At 43.9% G+C, this 21,392-nt stretch overlaps 1 protein-coding gene across 1 annotated transcript; it reads left to right on the top strand.

Annotated features, from left to right (window-relative positions):
* Positions 1-322: 322 nt before the first annotated feature.
* On the top strand, positions 323-20,479 carry RNASEL (ribonuclease L). Its single transcript, XM_027565513.1, has 7 exons — positions 323-445; positions 3,812-5,472; positions 12,060-12,145; positions 13,573-13,778; positions 14,662-14,791; positions 16,915-17,045; positions 17,691-20,479. Exons 2-7 carry the CDS (start codon positions 3,999-4,001, stop codon positions 17,833-17,835), a joined length of 2,172 nt encoding a protein of 723 aa, XP_027421314.1. The 5' UTR covers positions 323-445; positions 3,812-3,998; the 3' UTR covers positions 17,836-20,479.
* Positions 20,480-21,392: the final 913 nt, after the last annotated feature.

Raw genomic sequence — 21,392 nt, 5'->3', positions numbered from 1 at the left:
GGGATTTGGAACAACATGATCGGGATGGAACTGGGTGTTGTGACCTGAAAGGCCGCAGGCCTAGCGGCAGGATGCATGCGGCCTCCCTGCCCCCTCCATGCCCCGGGCTCCTTGGTCCATGGGATTCTGCAGGCAAGGATGCTGGAGTGGGTTGCCATTTCTGCCTCCAGGGGATCTTCTCAATCCAGGGATCGAACCCAGGTCTCCTGCATTGCAGGCAGATTCCTTACTGTTTGAGCCGCCAGCGAAGCCCGAAGATGCTACTAGCTCAGGCCACCGCTGCCGAGTGTGGGCGTGGTCAGCGTTCCCTCCTCCTCCTGTCACTCTCCGGGCTCCGCCCCGCGAGCTCAGTTCTCAGGAAGGGCTGTTTTCCTGCCGGCAACAGTATTTGACGGTTAGATGCCGTCAGAGGAATGACTGAGGACGAGGCATCTACGTTTAGAAGGTAGGATACGCAGAAGGAGGAGAGCTGGGAAAGCTTGAGAAGGTGTTTTCTTTGAAGGATTCCTCGGGCTTTGGGGACTGGAAGTGAAGTGGGTGTGGAACTGGGGGAGAGGAAGGAGCACACGGAGCCAGTCCCAGGGGACCCTTTGCACCTAAGCCCTTCTGAGATTTCCAGGGTTCTGTCATAATTCACACATTATTTCTTCAAGGCGTCTCTGTTTATCAGGCTCCTCTGGTCGTGTGGGGAAAATGAAACTGAAAGCAGGACTCTCCTTTCGCAGGGTTTTTGTTGAGCTGTTTTTATTTTCTACTCTGATGTTTTACTCAGAGTTCTTTTATTATTGTTATTATTATTATTCCCTGGAGCAGGAAATGGCAACCCAGTACTCTTGCCTGGAAAATTCCACGGACAGAGAAGCCTGGTGGGCTAAAGGCCGTGGAGTCTTACTACTATCTTTTTTTTTTTTTTTGCATTTCCTCATAAGTTAGTCCAAGGTGTGGTGTTCTTAAATGATTGTATTACTTTGAAATTAGCAGTTGAAGGAAGCGCCTGAAATAAATAAAGGAGCAGAGAAGAAAAGAAGTTTGAACAAACCCTGAATCCTCCAGGTTTCTTTGAGCTTCTTTCTTTCCTTGATCTTTTCCAGCCCACCTCACATTCATTGTCGATAAAGTTGTTTACACAAACATTTGATCCAAAGAGTTCAGCTGGGTGACTGTGCTTCCGCTGCACATTTGGTTAGCTCTCTGAGGATAGAGGCTTTGAGACTGTCAGGCAGGTGGGACTGCTGAAAAATGGTTGCTTTGTGATTTTTGTAGCAGAAGCAGTTATAAACATTCAGGTAAGTTTGCTGCCCTCTGCTGTCTGAATTGTATCTAAATTGCTCAGATCTGATGGAGGGCTGCTGCTGCTAAGTCACTTCAGTCGTGTCCGACTCTTAGGGACCCCGACCCCATGGACTGCAGCCTACCAGGCTCCTCTGTCCATGGGATTTTCCAGGCAAGAGTACTGGAGTGGGGTGCCATTGCCTTCTCCGCTGATGGAGGGCAGTTGGACTAAATTGACCCCTCATAGGTTCCCTATTTGTGTAGCATGTAAAGCACTGGGTGGGAAGAACAGGGTGTGTTAAAGTTTTTTTTTTTCTTTTTTTCATAAAGTGATGTAATTAGCTCTACCATTTATTGAAGGCCTAATATTTTACCTTCTCCCTGCTTCAATGCACTTTATATGGGGGACTGTATTTTTTGTCCTCCCTATTTGAGGAAACAAAAAATTCAGACTCAATAATCTAAGGTTACACAATTAGGAAGAGTCTAGAGTTACACAGTGGCAACCCACTCCAGTACTCTTGCCTGGAAAATCCCATGGGCGGAGGAGCCTGGTAGGCTGCAGTCCGTGGGGTCGCTAAGAGTCAGACATGACTGAGCGACTTCACTTTTCACTTTCATGCATTGGAGAAGGAAATGGCAACCCACTTCAGTGTTCTTGCCTGGAGAATCCCAGGGATGGGGGAGACTGGTGGGCTGCCGTCTATGGGGTCGCACAGAATTGGACACGACTGAAACGACGCAGCAGCAGCAGAGTTACACAACCAAGGGCCAAACTTAGATCTTGCAGAGGTGGGAGTTCGAGTTCTTTCCCACCCCTGGGATCTAATGCCAGATGACTTGAGTTGGAGCTGATGTAATAATAATAGAAATAAAGTGCACAATAAATGTTATGCTCTGAATCATCTCCAAACCCACCCCTTCCCCACCCCCAGTCCGTGAAAAATTGTCTTCCACAAAACTGGTCCCTGGTGCCCAAAAGTTTGGGGACTTCTGCTTACTCTACACTACTTTGAATAGGAGTGCATACTTTTGCACTTGCAAAGAGCCAGGAATGGACTGAGCATGCTTAAATGCAGATTGATGAAAAACACATATTTTCTTATTAAACAAGGGTTCTGGTTTTTTAAAGAGGCCATTTATTTCTAATAAGAGCGTGTTTATATGGCATTGGAAAAAAATGTATTAATATAGGTTGAGAATCTTAAAAACAATCATAGCCTTTGGTCATTCAGTTCTTTGAAATCAATTGAAAGAAATCTATTATAAGATCTATCATAAGAAAACAAGATCAGTTCAGTTCAGTTCAGTCACTCGGTTGTGTCTGACTCTTTGCAACCCCATGAATCGCAGCACTCCAGGCCTCCCTGTCCATCACCATCTCCTGGAGTTCACTCAAACTCACGGCCAAAGTACTGGAGTTTTAGCTTTAGCATCATTCCTTCCAAAGAACACGCAGGGCTGATCTCCTTTAGAATGAACTGGTTGGATCTCCTTGCAGTCCAAGGGACTCTCAAGAGTCTTCTCCAACACCGCAGTTCAAAAGCATCAATTCTTTGGTGCTCAGCTTTCTTCACAGTCCAACTCTCGCATCTATACAGGACCACTGGAAAAACCATAGCCTTGACTCAACAGACCTTTGTTGGCAAAGTAATGTCTCTGATTTTGAATATGCTCTCTAGGTTGGTCATAACTTTTCTTCCAAGGAGTAAGAGTCTTTTAATTTCATAACAAGATAAAATAAGCTAAATTTGCTGCAACATTATTTAGAATTGTGAAAAAAAAAATCGAATTTTGAAACTCTTGTTTAAAAGTTACTTTAAAAATCTGCTCAGTAGTAGGGAACTGAAACACCTCTCTGATGTCTATTGCAGACATTAAAATATTTTAAAATACTTTATAATAACATAGGACATTATTTATAATTAAGGTGTTAAAAGAAAGGAAGCCAAATACAAAGTTACAGATCATGAGTCCAACTATTTTTAAAAATAATGTATAGACTATACTAAAATATTAACTATGCCTGTTTCTAAGCAGTGGGAGAATAGAGTAATACTTTTCTTGTTTACAATTTACATATATTTATGTTGTTGTTGCTGTTCAGTTGCTAAGTTGTGGCTGACTTTTTGTGACACCCTGGACTGCAGCACAGCAGGCTCCTCTGTCCTTCATTGTCTCCCGGAGCTTGCTCAAATTCATGTCCATTGAGTCGGTGATGCTGTCTAATCATCTCATCCTCTGTTGCCCCCTTCTCCTCCTGCCCTCAATCTTTCCCAACATCAGGGTCTTTCCCAATGAGCCGGCTCTTCACATCAGGTGGCCAAAGTATTGGAGCTTCAGCTTCAGCATCAGTCCTTCCAATGAATATTCAGGACTGAACCCCATGAACAGTATGAAAAGATATATATTTATAATATTCTATAATAAAAATTTCTATAATAGATGTATTTTGAAAACATTGCTAGTAAAGTTAATTTCTCTAATTCAAATGTTTTCTCACTCTTGTAACACTACAAATTACCTCTCTCATCTCCAGGTGAAAAGTCAGAAGACTGCAAGCGTATTGTGCCTCCTCATACTGGTGGTCTGTAGCCAGACAATTCCTATTTCCCCTGACAGGAGTTTCTAACAGTTCAATGTCTCTTTGATCAAATCCCAAGAAGATAAGTTTTCATTTTCTCAAAGAGAAGGCAAGAAAATTGTAACCAGTGGTATATACCATCATGGAGACTGAGAGCCATAACAACCCTCAGGAAAGACCCACACCCTCTAGTAATGGGAAGGCTTCAATGGGAGACAATCATTCGTTGATTAAAGCTGTTAGAGATGAAGACATTGAGTCGGTCCAGCAATTGCTAGAAAGAGGGGCTGATGTCAATTTCCAGGAAGAATGGGGCTGGTCACCTTTGCATAATGCAGTACAAGTTGACAGAGAGGACATTGTGGAACTTCTGCTTAGTCATGGTGCTGAGCCTTGTCTGCGGAAGAAGAATGGGGCCACTCCCTTCATCATTGCTGGGATTGTGGGAAACGTGAAGTTGCTCAAACTATTACTTCCTAAAGTAACAGATGTCAATGAGTGTGATGTTAATGGCTTCACAGCTTTCATGGAAGCTGCTGTGTATGGCAAAGTCGAAGCCTTAAGGTTCCTGTATAACAACGGAGCAGAGGTGAATTTGCACAGAAAGACAATAGAGGATCAAGAGAGGGTCAAGAAAGGAGGGGCCACTGCTCTCATGGATGCTGCTAGAAGAGGGCATGTAGATGTCGTAGAGATCCTCCTTCATGAGATGGGGGCAGATGTCAATGCTCGGGACAATAGGGGCAGAAATGCTTTAATCTATGCTCTTCTGAACTCTGATGATGAGAAGGTGAAAGCCATTACTCGCCTTCTGCTGGACTATAAGGTTGATGTCAATGTGAGGGGGGAAGGAAGGAAGACGCCGCTGATCTTGGCAGTGGAAAAGAAGAACCTGGATCTGGTGCAGATGCTTCTGGAACAAACAGCTATAGAGATTAATGACACAGACAGTGAGGGTAAAACAGCACTGCTGCTTGCTGTCGAGCTCAAGCTGAAGGAAATTGCCCAGTTGCTGTGTCGCAAAGGAGCCAGCACAAAATGCGGGGACCTCGTCGCAATAGCGAAGCGCAATTATGACTCTGACCTTGCAAAGTTCCTTCGCCAGCATGGAGCTGTAGAAGACGTTTGCCCTCCTGCTAAAGCCTGGAAGCCTCAGAGCTCACGTTGGGGGGAGGCCCTGAAACATCTTCACAGGATATACCGCCCTATGATAGGCAAACTCAAGATCTTTATTGATGAAGAATATAAAATCGCTGACACTTCCCAAGGGGGCATCTACCTGGGGTTATATGAGGAACAAGAGGTAGCTGTGAAGCGGTTCCCTAAAGGCAGCACACGGGGACAAAATGAAGTCTCTTGTTTGCAGAGCAACCGAGCCAATGGTCACGTGGTGACGTTCTATGGCAGTGAGAGCGACAGGACCTGTCTGTATGTGTGCCTTGCCCTGTGTGAGCACACGCTGGAGAAGCACTTGGACGACAGCAAAGGAGAGGCTGTGCAAAACAAGGAAGATGAATTTGCCCGCAACATCCTCTCATCTCTGTTTAAGGCTGTTGAGGAACTACACCGGTCTGGATACACTCATCAGGATCTGCAACCGCAGAACATCTTAATAGGTGAGTCCCCAGTCTTCTCCAGAAATGTAGGGTCTTTATTTATCAGAGGAACAGCTTTTCATGGCAGAATAGGAAAGAACTAGAGTCAGTGTGAGTTGTTCAATTTGAGGATGAATGTAGCAAATCCACAGATACAGTGCGGTTTCTCCTGCTGCCAGGTAGAACCTGTATTATTCCGTGTGGAGGTGAAGGAAGCTCATGGAATACCAGGCTAAGCTTATGCTGCCCTTAGCAAATACAAATATGAATGTAGGTCTTGGATGGAGCCAACTCCAAGTTCAAATTCTTAGAATAGTCTGCAAGTAAGAGAATCTAGAAAGTGTGTTCCTTCAGACAAGGTGGCAGCTAACAGTGAATGTTGTGTGTGTGCTCAGTTACTGTGAAACTTAACGGCAAAACTGAGGTCAAACTTGGGATCCAGGATAAGATGTGACACAAATGAAACACACTGCAAGGAGGCTGAACAAGTCAGTGTGCGCTCTTGTAAACCAAGACCATACACTAAAGCAATGTTCAAGGAAACAAGCATAGCTGAGTATAAAGTCCCAGGAGACAAGGTAGTGCAGTAGGTAGAGCCTCGGCTTGGACTTCCCTGGTGGTCCAGTGGTTGAGAACCTGCCTGCCAATGCAGGGACACATGTTCGATCCCTGGTCCAGGAAGATTCCACATGTCGCCAGGCAACTACGCCCATGCGCCACAACTACTGAAGCCCTTACTCTAGAGCCTGTACTCCACAGCAGGGGAAGTCACCGAAACGAGAAGCCCGTGAACCGAAACTAGGGAGTAACTGCTGCTGTCCACAGCTAGAGAAAGCCATCTTGCAGCAATGAAGACCCAATGCAGCCAAACATAAATAATAATTTAGAAAGATCCTCAGCTTCAGCCAGGTTTAGGGAGCCTTGCAGCCTAGTCCCACCACTTTGTAGTTTTGTAACCTCAAGCAAGTTGCTTAATTCTGTGAGTGTTGGTTTCCTCCCTTGGGACTGATAATACCTCCTTCATAAGGTTGTTACAAAGTCTAAGTGCCGTGTGTCAAATGGACAAGTCACCTGTACATGGTACGTGCCCAACAAAGGCCAGGTACTTGTCTAGAGGGCTAAAGCGGAAGTGGATACCTAACCTACAGACATGCACTAGTTTAACTTTGGTGTAAGGGACCAGGGCAAAAAGAAGGTGTGGGCATTTAGAGGCAGAGAGCAGTATATAAGGTACTGGAAGACAGAAATGAGTACACATAAGATCTGGCTGTAGTTTGAGGACACGTGCTCATGCCATTCCTTCCTGGTTTTAAGCAGCTTTGCTGGGGAGACGGACAAGGGCCAGAAGTATGTACAGCTCTACCTGGTGAGAAAGAGTCTTTGAGGTTCATTCAGGGGTGAGGACCTTCCCAATTCTACATGCCGATCTTGATGTGAAAGGGTCACACATCACATTCTAAAGAAAAATAGTCTCTGACTACCTATTCTTCAAATTTTGTAGCACCATTTCTTCCACTCCTAAGCGTGAACAATAAAGAATCGATTATATTTCTGCATCAAGGTGGTGAACCTAGCACATACTGCAGACTCTTCCCTGTATTAAATTCTTTAAATGATGGGAAAAGATTTTTAAGTGAATTTGTAATTAAAATCAACATTAAAAAAAGAATTCTTAGAGGACAAAATCCTTGAGGAATCATGGAGAGGCTAAACATAGATAGGATGGGATTGAAGAATAGCATAGGAGCCCAGGACAAAGTCAGAAAGCCACAGAAAAGCATTCCTCATGAAAGTGGGAAGAGTACAGAACAGCACCACTCAAAAGCGATGGAAGCCAGAAATGAGGGAACCAAGGACCAGAGAGCAGGCAGATTGCTACCTCAGTAGAAATTAGGAAGATCAAACCCTGGGCTTCCCCTCTCCCCTAGGGACCAAGCATCTATGACAGGCCTTTCTGCCTGCAGACAGGGGGACTGCTTGAGACATTGAGTCACTGATGATTTTAAGAGAAAGACTCAAATGTGTTCCTTTATATGGCTGGGAAATATTCCATCTATTACATATATATGTACCACAACTTCTTTATCCATTCATCTGTCGGTGGACATTAGGTTGCTTCCATGTCCAAGCTATTGTAAATAGTGCTGTGATGAACTTTGGGGTATATGTGTCTTTTTCAGTTATTGTTTCCTCAGGGTATGTGTCCTGTAGTGGGATTACTGGGTTATATGGTAGTTTTATTCCTAGTTTTTAAAGGAATCTCCATACTGTTCTCCATGGTTTGTGTATCAATTTACATTCCCACCAACAGTGCAAGAGGATTCGCTTTCCTCCACACGCTCTTCAGCATTTATTGCTTAAAGTGGGGGGTGGGGGGGGTGGCAGGGAGAGGGTGGGACGAATTGAGAGAGTAGCACATAACATTACCATGAATAAAATAGATAGCTAATGGGAAGTTTCTGTATAACACAGGGAGCTCAACACAGTGCTCTGTGACAAGCTAGAGGGGCAGATGAGGTAAGACTCAAGAGGAAGGGATATAGGTATACTTATGACTGATTCACATTGTTTTATGGCAGAAGCCAACACAATAGTGTAAAGCAATTATCTTCCAATTAATAATAAATTTAAAAAAACTCATAAGAATTCAGAAAAAAAGAGAAACAAAGAGCTGTTATATACACAGGATATCTGCCAAAGCAACTATTAAATGGCATGGCCCACTTACCCCAGAGCTTCACTGAGAAAAAAGCAAAGCAGAAGATCTGACAGTGCTCTCATCCCTCCTCTGTGTTGGATGGCATTAACAGTAGCAACTCAGGATGTCAGGGAGTCTCAACTGCAATGTAAAACATACAGTCAAAAATCACCTAAGAGTTGCTGGTAGACTTCCCTGGTGGTTCTAGTGGTTGGGACTCCCTGCTTCCAATGCAGGGGCCATGGGTTCCATTCCTGGTTGGGGAACTAAAATCCCACATGCCACACGATGTGGCAAAAAAAAAAAAAAAAAAAAAGTTATAAGAGTTGCTGATACTGAAAGGTTGTTGCTGAACCACAAAAGATGCCAGGATTCTTGGCCTCCGGAGGAGAAGAATTCAATCCGGGGCCAGTGACAAGGCTTGATCACTCAGAGCTTTTGTGTAATAAAGCTTTATTAAAGTATAAGAGATAGAGAAAGCTTCTGACATAGACATCAGCAGGGGGCAGAAGGAGTGCCCCCCTGCTAGTCTTTAGGCGGATGTTATATAGCTACTAGCATTCTGCTAATTAGAGAAAGGAAATGTCTCAAAACTCAGAGACTGGCACCAGGCCCCTCACCCACAACACACATTTTGAGATAACATTGGCATTAGGCGAGTCATCCCGGGTTATAAAACGATTGACATGAATCTTGAAGAAAGGCAGGTTTCCAAGTAAATATAGAGAGTTTCATTAACATAGATTAGGAGAATAATGTATGAGTAAAACATACTGGTTTGTCAAGTGGGTTCTGAGTCTGAGGCAGAACGGACTTGAAGACAGAGTCCAGGGTAAATACATGGTTCATTAACATAGCTTAAAACAAATATTTCCATAAGAAAAATGCATTGGTTAGCTAACGGTTTGAGAAAAGTTAAGTTCAGAAACGCTGGGCTGGATGAAGCACAAGCTGGAATCAAGATTGCCGGGAGAAATATCAATAACCTCAGACATGCAGATGACACCACCCTTATGGCAGAAAGTGAAGAAGAACTAAAGAGCCTCTTGATGAAAGTGAAAGAGCAGAGTGAAAAAGTGGGCTTAAAGCTCAACATTCAGAAAACTAAGATCACGGCATCCAGTCCCATCACTTCATAGCAAATAGATGGGGAAACAGTGGAAACGGTGGCTGACTTTATTTTTGGGGCTCCAAAATCACTGCAGGTGGTGACTGCAGCCATGAAATGAAAAGACACTTGCTCCTTGGAAGAAAAGTTACGACCAACCTAGACAGCATATTAAAAAGCAGAGACATTACTTTGCCAACAAAGATCCATCTAGTCAAGGCTATGGTTTTTCCAGTGGTCATGTATGGATGTGAGAGTTGGACTATAAAGAAAGCTGAGTGCTGAAGAATTGATGCTTTTGAACTATGGTGTTGGAGAAGACTCTTGAAAATCCCTTGGACTGCATGGAGATCCAATCAGTCCATCCTAAAGGAAATCAGTCCTGAATATTCATTAGATGGACTGATGCTGAAGCTGAAACTCCAATACTTTGGCCACCTGATGTGAAAAACTGACTCATCTGAAAAGTCCCTGATGCTGGGAAAGATTGAAGGTGGGAGGAGAAGGGGACGACAGAGGATGAGATGGTTGGATGGCATCACTGGCTTAATGGACATGAGTTTGAGTAAACTCTGGGAGTCGGTGATGGACAGGCCTGGTGTGCTGCAGTCCATGGGGTCTCAAAGAGTCAGACACGACTGAGCGACTGAACTGAACTGAACTGAACTGAACTTCAGGTGGAGCTAGGTGTCATCATGGCAACACAGAATTTTAAGAGAAACCTCTTTTTAAATTTGTATAGAGAAGGGGAGGAGAAAGCAATGGCACCCCATTCCAGTACTCTTGCCTGGAAAATCCCATGGACGGAGGAGCCTGGTGGGCTGCAGTCCATAGGGAGCTAAGAGTGGGATACGACTGAGCGCCTTCACTTTCACTTTTATGCATTGGAGAAGGAAATGGCAACCCACTCCAGTGTTCTTGCCTGGAGAATCCCAGGGATGGGGTAGCCTGGTGGGCTGCTGTCTATGGGGTCCCACAGAGTTGGCCACGGCTGAAGTGACTTAGCAGCAGCAGCAGCAGCAGAGAAGGGGAAAAAAAATCTTAACATTTGTAGTTTGTTTCCTCCTGCCACTTAAGAGAGAAAAAGGAGCCTTGATGGGCTACAATCTGTGGGATCACAAAGAGTCAGACAGGACTGAGTGACTAACACTTTCACTTTTCATGGGGAAAAAAATCAAATGCTAGAAGAGATGTGAAGTGTTCATTAAACGCTTTCAAATTTCTGTAGCAGAAAACACCAAGTGGCTTAAATAAGTGAAGGGAATTATTGAAATAATTGAAAACAGTCTGTGATTTATGATGTGCACCCCGTCTGCTCCTTAATCTCCATGCATTCCTATCTGGAATTCTCTCTTCCCTTTCTTCCCCATTCCACTCACCCATCCAATTTCTACTGATCTTTTCTCTCTAGGCATCTCTTCCTTTTTTTTTGGCCTCACCCTGAGGCTTGTGGGATCTTAGTTCCCTGACCAGGGATTGAACCCATGCCCCTTACACTGGAAGTGTGGGGTCCTAACCACTCGTCTCCAGGAAATTCCCTAGGCATCTCTTCCTTAATGAAAACTTCCCCCTCTCTATGCAGCCATGTAGTTCTTCTCATGGTACACTTTTAGGGCATCCTGAACTTTTGGCTAGCATTTTCAAAACTGCAATTAATGTTTAGCCATGTATTTATCCCTTTACTATCGGTCTCCTTGCCCAGAGACTCTAAACTCTGTAGAGCAAGGACTGTGTTCTCCTTCCTCGCCATCATTTTTTCTCTCATAAGACATTTGTTGAACAATTTGATGGGTTCATTTTTGTTAGACTCTGGATTTCCCTACAATGCTGAGGTCCAAATTCATAATGAAAGGGCTCTGAGTACACAGTTGCACTGGCTGGTATCTGCGGTTACCCAGCCTTCCTTCTCAGACTCCTTTAAGCCACCTCTTTGAGGACAAATCACCTTTCACTCTGTTCCCCACCTCTCTTATCCCTGTTTCTGAGGACTCAGTGGCTTCCTTCAAGGGAGGAAGATGCTGAAGGGGGGAGGGAGGCAACGACTCATTAGAAGCACGTGGTTGACTCATGGTCACAGATGACAATGTCATAGAGGGCAGTGGCGAGTGGGCTTGATTTGGTGGAATGCTACGCTAAGGTGGTGTTGGGTTTGGACCCTTCGGCTCTAAGGTCCAGTTGTTCTTCAGCTGTAGGACGTAACCTCAACTCTGGCCAGCAGCTTCTTTACAAGTCTGTGCTCTTTGACCCCAGGAATTGCATGAAGGGGGAGCTGGCTATACTTATCCTCTTGCTTCCCCAACCCGTGGCTTGGGATGTGTAAAATGTAAATCTTGCTCTTGGCAGATACCAGTAGGTCAAAGAACGCAGTGCACATGACTGTTTTGAAAAGTAAACAAGGCAGATATGAGCTCATCATTGTCTTCCTCAGTGATGATGGATTGTACATTGAGTTACAGATTTATGTAAATTAATTCTAACATGGGGATTGAGGATTTTCTTTTTTAAAAATGTATTTATATATTTTTTAATTGAAGGATAATTGCTTTACAGTATTGTGTTTGTTTCTGCCAAACGTCAACAAGAATCAGCCACAGTATACATGTCCCTTCCCTTTTGAACCTCCCACCCACCTCCCACCCTCTAGGTTGTTACAGAGCCCCAGTTTGAGTTCCCTGAGTCATACAGCAAATTCCCATTGGCTATCTATTTTACATATGGTAATGTAAGTTTCCATGTTACCCTCTCCATACATCCCGCCCAAGAATAAGCAATTTCAATGCATATCCACAAACTCTCCTTTAGATTCCAAGAATGGTGCTTGCCTGGCAGATTTTGATAAAAGCGTCAAGGGGACTGGAGATCCACAGGAAATCAAGAGAGATCTAGAGGTAATTTCTAGAAACAGTTTTCTTTTCCATCTCTCTACTTCCTTATTCGTTCATTATCTTACTTCCTGTGGCTGATTAAAGGACGTTCCTATTTTGCCTAGGAAAGAAAGAAGTTTCAAGGCATTTCCCTGGTATGATGGCCCTCACTCCCTTGCAGACAACAGCATGTCTCTGGGTGGGTGTGGAGTTGGTCCTTGCTGTGGCCGTTTCTGTGTCTCTTTGCATGTCTCTTTACCCTCACAGGCTAAATAGCAAATACATTGAGCATGCCACATTTCTTGAAGAATTACCTCCAGGAGATTTCTCCAGAATAATTCCACAATTCCTGTAGGAGGTATTTGCTGCCTGAAGACAAAGTAAATGAGATTTCTTTTCCCACTCTATTCAAATGCATGTGCTAAACTCCTAGGAGGGCCAGATACTAAGGCCCTCTGAAGCACATGGGAATGATGGGATTGATCCCCAGCTCAAAAGAGACTATACTTGGCCCCACAGGTTAAGATCCTAAATAACTGTTTCCCCAGAGAGGAGACAAAGCAGGAGACATATAGCCTCTGTAGACCACAGCTCCTGGATAGACTCTGAGCCGTTAGGGCAGCTGGCCTCTGGAGTTCTCCAGGGTGCTGAACTTCCAACCCAATTGGTAAGAGTTCTCCATCCATGCCTGGCCTTTCTGGCTCAGTGGCTCCAGATTTGAGCTCCTTCCCTGACTGGTGTCTTTCTTAATGCAGAAGTTCTTGTGCTGGTCTCCTCCCTAGTCTTTCTTCCCTGCTATGTCCTGACTCCTGGGGTGTTCACTGTGTTCTTCTGGACCTGGTCTGGCTCTTTAATGTCCTGCCTGACACAGGCCCAACCCAAAGTCCCTGTTCCTAGCCAGACTCTGAGCAACCAACCCCCTCCCCTTGTTTAAAACCCTCTCCCTTTCCCTGGTTTATCTAAAAATTCTATCTGTACTTTGAGGTCTAGCTCAAATTCCTCTTCCTCTACACAGTCTGCTCTGACAGCTCTGGCCTGGGATTATCTTTTGCTCCTTATAAACCTAAACTACACTTTCTTGAAGAGTTATCCATGCCCAAGCCCATACCCAACCTGTGGGCTCCTTGAGATTCTACCCATTTTCCATTTGCTCATAGCCTGTGCCCCACCCTCCAAAGTTCCCCAAATAGAGTGCTAATTCCTAAGCACTTTTGACTTGATTTATGGGCTTCCCTGGTGGCTTAGATAGTAAAGAATCTTCCTACAATGCAGGAGACCTGGGTTTGATCCCTGGGTGGGGAAGATCCCCTGGAGAAGGGAATGGCAACCCACTCCAGTATTCTTTCCTGGAGAATCCCATGGACAGAGGAGTCTGGTGGGCTACAGTGCATGGGGTTGCAAAGAGTCAGAAATGACTGAATGACTTTCATTTACTCATGGCTTCTGTGCAGGCCCTGGGACTGCTGGTCCTGTATGTGGTAAAAAAGGGAAACGATTCTTTTGAGATGTTGAAGAATCTAAGAACTGAAGAGTTGATTGAGCGTTCTCCAGATAAGGAAACTCGGGACCTCATTCAGCATCTGTTAGTCCCTGGGGACAATGTGAAGGGCCATCTGAGTGGCCTGCTGGCTCATCCCTTCTTTTGGAGTTGGGAGAGGTAAGGAAAACAGTGTATATTACAGGCCTCTAGGATGGAGATGGTGAGTGTATTAGTCAGGGCTCTTTATATTGGGTTGGCCAAAAAGTTCATTTGAGTTTTTCCATAAGATGTTACTATAGAAGAACCGCAAAGAACTTTTCAACCAACCTGATATATATACAAAATAAGGAAATGCCTCATGCAATACTGGGGCTGAGAAGTTCCACCATCTGCCCTCTTCAAGCTGGTGACCCAGGAAAGTCAGTTGTATAATTTAGTCTGAATTCAAAAGCATAGGAACCAGGAGAGCTAAAGATGCAGATTCCAGTAAAGGTCTGAGGGCCTGAGAACTTGGAGAACTGAGAGCAGGAGTAGAACCATGTCCCAGCCAAAGTGATCAGCAGGGAGGGGGCAAATTTCCCCTTTCATTCTGTTCAGGCCACCCATAGATTGGATGATGCCTACTTGCACTGGGAAGGGCTGTCTGCTTCACTGGTTCAAATGCTAATCTCCTCCGGAAACATCCTCACAGACACACCCAGAGTAATATTTAATCTAAGTGCTGTGTGTGTGGTTGGTGAAATTAACAGATGAAATTAACCATCACGGTGAGGTGGGCAGGAGTCAGACTGGGAATTAGCAGACCCAGGCTTTTCTCTCAGCTTGGAATTTCCTGGGAGGACATCATCAGAAGAGTGACTTAACTTCTCTGGATCTGATTTTCTCCATTGAAGAATAGAAAAATGATTTGGGCAAAGAGAGACAGCAAGTGCTCTCCTAATGTGCAGATTGTTTAGAGACATGCTTTTACTACTCTTATCAAATGCCAAAATCTAATAGTTTCCTCCTTCTGGGAAAAGTGGGAAGGGTGGAATGATCATGATCATTCTGTCATTCTCAGCCGCTACCGGACCCTCCGGGATGTGGGAAACGAATCTGACATCAAAACACGAAATACTAATGGCAAGATCCTCCAGCTTCTGCAACCTGAAACATCTGAACTTCCAAGTTTTGCCCAGTGGACAATTGAGGTATGAACAACTCCTATGGTCTGGGAGTTATTCCAGGGATAAGAATCTGTGTCATGTGTTATGTTGGTTTTCCTAACTTTTTTATACTATGAGCCTGGTTCAATCAAGGGGTAAGAGTGGTTTTCCTTGCCTTCTTCCCATCCCAGACCCCCTCAGCTCTTCTGGGTCTCTGCTGAAGGCGAGGTTCTCCTGAGATATTTATCTAGGCTCCTCTTTAGGATGGACTTGTCACAGCCCACAAGCCTTTTCCTTTTCTGTGACTCTTTCTCTCAAGCCTTATTTTCTGAGTGAGGTCTGACTAATAATTCTATTTCCACTGTGACACGAGCAGCTGATTAAATAGAGTTTAGTCCAAGGGAGGTACTTCCACAGGGGCATTTCCATCCAGGGAGCCTGGCTGCCTCTGATGCCAGTGAACAGCCCAGCATTGAGCATCCACACACCCATACCTGCTTTCTGGATGAGAAAACAGAGAAACAAAAAACAATCATCTTTCAAATTCCTTCTCTTCCAGAGAAGGTCCGCCCAACTTGAACTCAATATAGTGGAACATGGGCTTCCCAGGTGGCACTAATAGTAAAGAACCCGCTTGCCAATGCAGGAGACACAAGGGACGTGGGTTTGATCCCTGGGTTGGGAAGATCCTCTGAAGGAAGGCATGGCAACCCACTTCAATATTCTTGCCTGGAGAATCCCATGGACAGAGGAGCCTGGTGGGCTACAGTCCATAGGGTCGTACAGAGTCAGACATGACTGAAGCAACTTAGCACACAGGTACTTATGGTGGAGCATAGTAATTAATCACTCATTCAGTCTAATTGGCACCATTAGAACTTTCACTATTATTAGTTAGAAGACATCTGTCAAATACAAGTATGTGTTAGGACCACGCGAGGTCATGGATATACAAAGCAGAATATAGCATCCAAGTGGGGCTGAGAGACCTACAGAAGGGATGGCTGTGGGATACATGCTGGGTACCCCTGAGACATAAGCAGAGCATTATGGGAAAATCCATAACTCTCGTCTTTGAGTGGGACCAACATCTTTCATATCTTGGGCCTGATGTAGGGCTCTGCTTCTCCCATACCTCCTTGTTTCTGGGTCTCGTTTTGCTTTCCTTCCCTTGTCTGCCTCTAGATCACAGGTCACACTCATAATTGCTGGCTTAATCTGTCTTTCCCGCTGCCCAGTAAGTTCTGCAAGGAACTGATGGTACCACCCAGGCAGCCTTCTAGTCACCAGTTACTCTTCCTAAGGGACCCTCTGGCTTCATGGTTGTTGCATCTTATTCTCTTACTCCAAACTATTTCTAAATATCAGAACTATCTACAAAGAGTGTGAGCACAAATAGCCAGTGGGAATTTGCTGTATGATGCAGGGAGCTCAAACCAGGTGCTCTGTGACAACCTAAAGGGGTCGGAAGGGGTGGAGATGGGAGGGAGGTTCAAGAAGGAGGGGACATATGTATATACTTATGGCTGATTCATGTTGCTATATGGCAGAAACTAACACAATATTATAAAGCAATCATTCTCCAATTAAAAATTTAAAAAATAAATGAAAAAAAAAGTGAGAGCACAAAGAAGAAGGCATTACTGATATGAGAGCAGCTGCCCTGGGACACCTAGGGACAAGGAGAAACATGTAACCTTTGGAAGCATAACTACAAACAAAACAAAGAACAGCCACACTCACTACGGCAATGGCTGCAAGGCCTGGTCTCAGTCAGGACAACCCTCCTTAAAGAGGCGATGTAATCAGATTTGAATTTGGAAAGGTGGCCGCAGGATAGCAGTACTGTATAGTATAATGAGCCAATTTCCTTATGTAGTAGCCAACGATTTCCTAAACCGTGTTTTACTGTAGTTAATTTCTATGAAAATAATTCTCTTGGAAAATAGATACACAAATTTAAAGTTATTTATGGTCCCACATCCAAATACAACCACAATTAGCACTATGGTGCACCGTGTTTACTTCCATTCTTTTCTATTAATTTGCTTTATTAATTAGTGGTAATTTTGACCTATATTCAAATTTGTATTCTGCCTTTTTGTATTAACATTCTATCAGATTTATTTTGTATTGTTACCACATTTTTGTGTAATTTTTTTTTTTAGGTTGACAAATCTGTGATGAAAAAAATGAATGCATTTTATAAAAAAGGGAATACCTATCAGAACACTGTAGGTGACCTGCTGAAGTTCATCCGGAATGTGGGAGAGCACATTAATGAACAAAAGAATATAGAGTAAGAACTGTTTTCACTCTTATAAGTCATATATGAGATGAGAATAATTTAAAAATTCCGGTTCTAAGTTCACATCTGCTATTGGATGGAAAGAAGAAAACTTATTTGATGAAGGGAAAGTCATTCCTCCCTTCTGTTTGGAAAAGGCCCACCTCGAGGGTCTTATAGTCGATGATGGACGTTCCCATCAGGCTCTTGTCTTCCTTTTCCGTTTTTGTTGAGCCTGCTTCTAATGAGAAGGGACACAGGAGACTGGGTGGCTGCGTAAAACAAATGTACATTGTGAGTGTAGCCCCATGTTAATTCACTTAGCTTTTGCTTCCCAAAACCTCAGTTGCAGACTCACCCAAAGTCTGCAGTTTTCAGGGCTCTTTTGGATTTCAGCATTGTAGATAAGAGATTGTAGAACTGTATTATCTCCATTTTATGGATAGTAAAACTGAGGTGCAAAAAAACTTAAGTTGCCGAAATTTACTGTTAGATGAACAGTCAGGAGATGGATCTTGCTCTGTCAGATTCCAAAGTCTTTATTTATTCTGCTATAGACACCAGGGGAGCAAAAGAAAATCTCCAGGGCCATATGCTGTAAAAGGGAGGATGCAGAGTTTGAGGCAGGCATATCAAAATATTTCTGTTTCATTTCAGGATGAAGTCAAAAATTGGAGAACCTTCCCAGTATTTTCAGGAGAAATTTCCAGATCTGGTCATGTATGTCTATAAAAGACTACAGAACACAGAATATGCAAAGCATTTTCCAAAAAATCTCAACCTGAACAAAGCCGACGTGTGATGGAATTGGTGGTGGTGAGCAGGCTGGCCAGCCCTAGTGCCTTTTGAATTCAGGGAGGTACAATTTTGCTGTGCGAGTCACAACTCTCTGGGCCTCTTGATTTTTTATTTTTATTCTTTGGCCATGCCATGCAGCACGTGGGATCTTGTTTCCCCCATCAGGGACTGAACCTGGGCCCTCTGCAATGGAAGTGTGGAGTCCCAGCCGCTGGACCACCAGCGAATTCCCTGGGCCTCTTGACTAACCTGGTTGCTTGTGAGTGATGAATTGGATAGCCGATGTGTCAGTTCCTGGCGCAGTGCTCAACATTCTCCACATTCACCACAACAAAAAGCGTATGCTCAAACTACTTTGGTCCTTAGTAAAGCTTAGTGGCAGGAGCTGAGAGGGCATCCTGCTGAGATGGCATCCTCTTGCCAATTGCACCGAAGGAGTGAGTTCCTGGACCCCTAATGCTTTATTTTTACATCAATTATCTCATGTAATTCTTCCAACGACCTTGCAAGATAGGATTAATGTCCCCATTTAGGAACTGAAGAGCCCGACAGACTCAGGGAGGTTGAACAACTGGACGCAGCTTATGCAGCCTGCACAGAGTGCCGTATAAACGGACACGGAGCTATTAACTCTCACTCGGTCACCTTAGAACTCAGTGACTAGCTCAGAGCTCTTCTGCATGAGACCCAAAAAGAGTAGGTCAAAGGGACTCTAAGTGGTTCATTCGTTCCATTCATTCATTCATTAATATTTGTTGAGCACTAACTAGTATGTCTAAGCACCAATTATATGAGCCGCGTCCCTTCTAGAATCACCTGTGCTGGTTTCCTATGACCTAAGGTACTATTTTTGAACTGTTGACAATCTTGCCCTTCAGAGGCCATTTGGCAGTTGAAATGGCTTTCTGAGCAGAGGGTAGGGGGTGGTACTGGTGTTCTAATAGAGGTCAGGGATGCTGCTGAATGCTCTATGATATACGCAGGACAGCACCCCACAAACAGAATGATCCAGCCTAAAATATCAGTGGCTTGAGGATGAGAAACTCTGCCTTAAGAGGCTGTGACACCTCTGAGCTGGCTGGGAGCCCAGGACTGTGGAGTGTGTGGCCCACCTCACAAAGGAGTGACCAGAGTTTGATGTCTTGCTTTAGGATCTGTAATGAGACAGCACCAGGGTCACCTCCTCAGGAAGTCCCCTGAAGCCCCTCACTTTCCACACCCGAGTCTGAGTGTCCTATCTGCTCCCTAGCACCCATAGCCACCCCAGAGCATGCTTCTCTCCACCCAGAGCATGGTTCTTCCTCTCTGGAATCTAAGCTCCTTAGCGCCCATGATATATTGATGTGTGTTATTACAGCCTAGCAAAATGTCTGCCACATGGCAATGATCAATAATTATTCATTGAAAAATGAACGATCCATCTTATAGATGAGTAATATTTGTAGATGACATTTTGATGGTGTTTTACACCTGCATATTTTATCTTTTAGTTTTAAAAATAATCCTGTAAGCTAAGTGTTATGATCCTTATTTCGCAGATGAGGAAACTAAGGTTAGAGACAGATTGATTTACTCAATGCATAGGAAATGTGACTATCTCGATCTGAAAGGACTTTCTGGCATGAAGTCTGATTTCTTTCCATTTATCCTCACTGGCCTGACGTGCTGCGGTTCATGGGGTCACAAAGAGTTGGACACGACTGAGCGACTGAACTGAACTGAATCCTCACTGTGGTGGTGAAGATGAAGCTTTGTAATGAAAGGAGCTGGGGAAGAACATGTCTCTTAGGTTCTTTTTAAAAAAGGAGGTGGGGACTTCCCTGGTGGTCCAGTGGTTAAGAACTGCCTGCCAATGCTGGGAACAGGGGTTTGATCCCTGGGCCAGGAAGATTCCGCAAGCCGAGGGGCAGCTAAGCCCCTTGTTGTTGTGTGCCACAGCTACTACTGAGCCTGTGCTCCAAAGCCCATGCCATAACTAGAGAAAGCCCACAGCACTGACGATCCAGCACGGCCATGAATAAACAGATAAATAAAAATTTTAAAATACATACATAAAAAGAAGGTGGTCTCTGTATAGCTCAGGGACCTCTACGCAGTGCTCTGTGGTGATCTAAATGGGAAGGAAATCCAAGGAAGAGGGGGTGTATACATATAGCTGACCACTTTGCTGTATAGTAGAAACTAACACAACACTGTAAGGCAACTGTATGCCAATAAAAAGAAATAAAAAATAAAAAGGAGATGGTATCGACTTCCCTGGTTGTCCAGTGGTTAAAACTCTGTGCTTCCAATGCAGCGGGCACAGGTTTGATCCCTGGTCAGGGAACTAACTGGCACCTCAAGCAGAGGTTCCAGTTACACAGAGATGAGGGGAGCTTGCCTGCCTAGAATGCACTAAACAACTGTGCATGCCTCATGGCACAGCCAATGGATAAATTAAAAAATATTAAAAGGAGATGGTCTAAAACAGGTGTTATGGAATGAAATTAACAAGTGCTGAAAGAAACTTAAGACTTCTCTTTAAGGTTTCAGGAGCAGTAGTTTTAAGCTTTCAAAGTAAGATTTGATTTTCTGATTTGTAGTGAGTACCTAGATATGACAATCAAATGTCCATTAGTAAAATTCAGTAAAACTTTGAATTATCTGAATATCTGATTTTCTTTTCTTTTTTTGGGGGGTGCCATTGCCTTTTATTTTATTTATTTATTTATTTATTTTTTGTTCAGGATGGGGAACACATGTATACCTGTGGTGGATTCATTTTGAAAAAAAAAAATCTGAAAAAAAAAAATCTGATTTTCTGAGTGACATTTCCACTTTAGAGAGTGGTGATATCTATAGTAGGAAATGCTCAATGATTAACTCCTGGGTAAATTTTAAGAAAGGCATTCTGCTCTTTAGTAATGGGAAAAGGAACCTAATTTTAGCTCCCCATTAATCTGAGACACCCTGGGTGTCCTTGTAGAAAAAGATCTGATCATTTTTCTCCCTGCTTTAATTCTCTAAGGGTTTCTGTGCATATGCTACAAATATTTCTGATTCAGTTGCCATTATCACAAACATTTAATTGAGCTTGTAGTTCATGTTAGGTACTGTGTTAGGCACCGTGATTCTGTGCATGGATTTGTCAAGCAGAGGTGCCAGTTACACAGAGATGAGGGGAGCTTGCCTGCCTAGAATGCACTAAACAAGCAACATAAGAGAGAAAATTATGTTAAGAATAATCATTACCACTTCTTGAGCACCCACTGCCTTCTAGAGCCGAATACTTTTACATATGACATCCCAAAACACACATGACATTGCCATAAGATGCAATTATTCCCATTTTATAGAAGATACAACTAATGCCCAGAAAGGATTGCTAAGTATGGGTAGTAAGTGGAAGAGCCAAGGTGCAAACCCAGTTCTGCAAGTCCATAGAGTGTGGTTTTTCTGGACAGCCAAAGATGGCTTTTCATCATCCTTTTCATCATCTAGTCCTCAGCTACAGGAGTTCAGGTAGGCTGGGTGGTCACTATGTGGCTGTGTCTCGGGCTTTTCATCCATTCCTTCATTAAG

The sequence above is a fragment of the Bos indicus x Bos taurus genome, chromosome 16, assembly GCF_003369695.1.
Source record: "Bos indicus x Bos taurus breed Angus x Brahman F1 hybrid chromosome 16, Bos_hybrid_MaternalHap_v2.0, whole genome shotgun sequence".
In the NCBI taxonomy this organism is placed as follows: Eukaryota; Metazoa; Chordata; class Mammalia; order Artiodactyla; family Bovidae; genus Bos; species Bos indicus x Bos taurus.
Note: the sequence above shows the minus strand (reverse complement) of the source record. Positions and strands in the feature narration are given on the sequence as shown.

Bases quoted from the DNA above. Each gene is read 5' to 3' on its own strand.
- RNASEL (XM_027565513.1), top strand. From the start codon at position 3,999: ATGGAGACTGAGAGCCATAACAACCCTCAGGAAAGACCCACACCCTCT. The intron at 5,473-12,059 runs GTGAGTCCCCAG...ACTCTCCTTTAG, and splicing joins ACCGCAGAACATCTTAATAG to ATTCCAAGAATGGTGCTTGC. The intron at 12,146-13,572 runs GTAATTTCTAGA...GCTTCTGTGCAG, and splicing joins AAATCAAGAGAGATCTAGAG to GCCCTGGGACTGCTGGTCCT.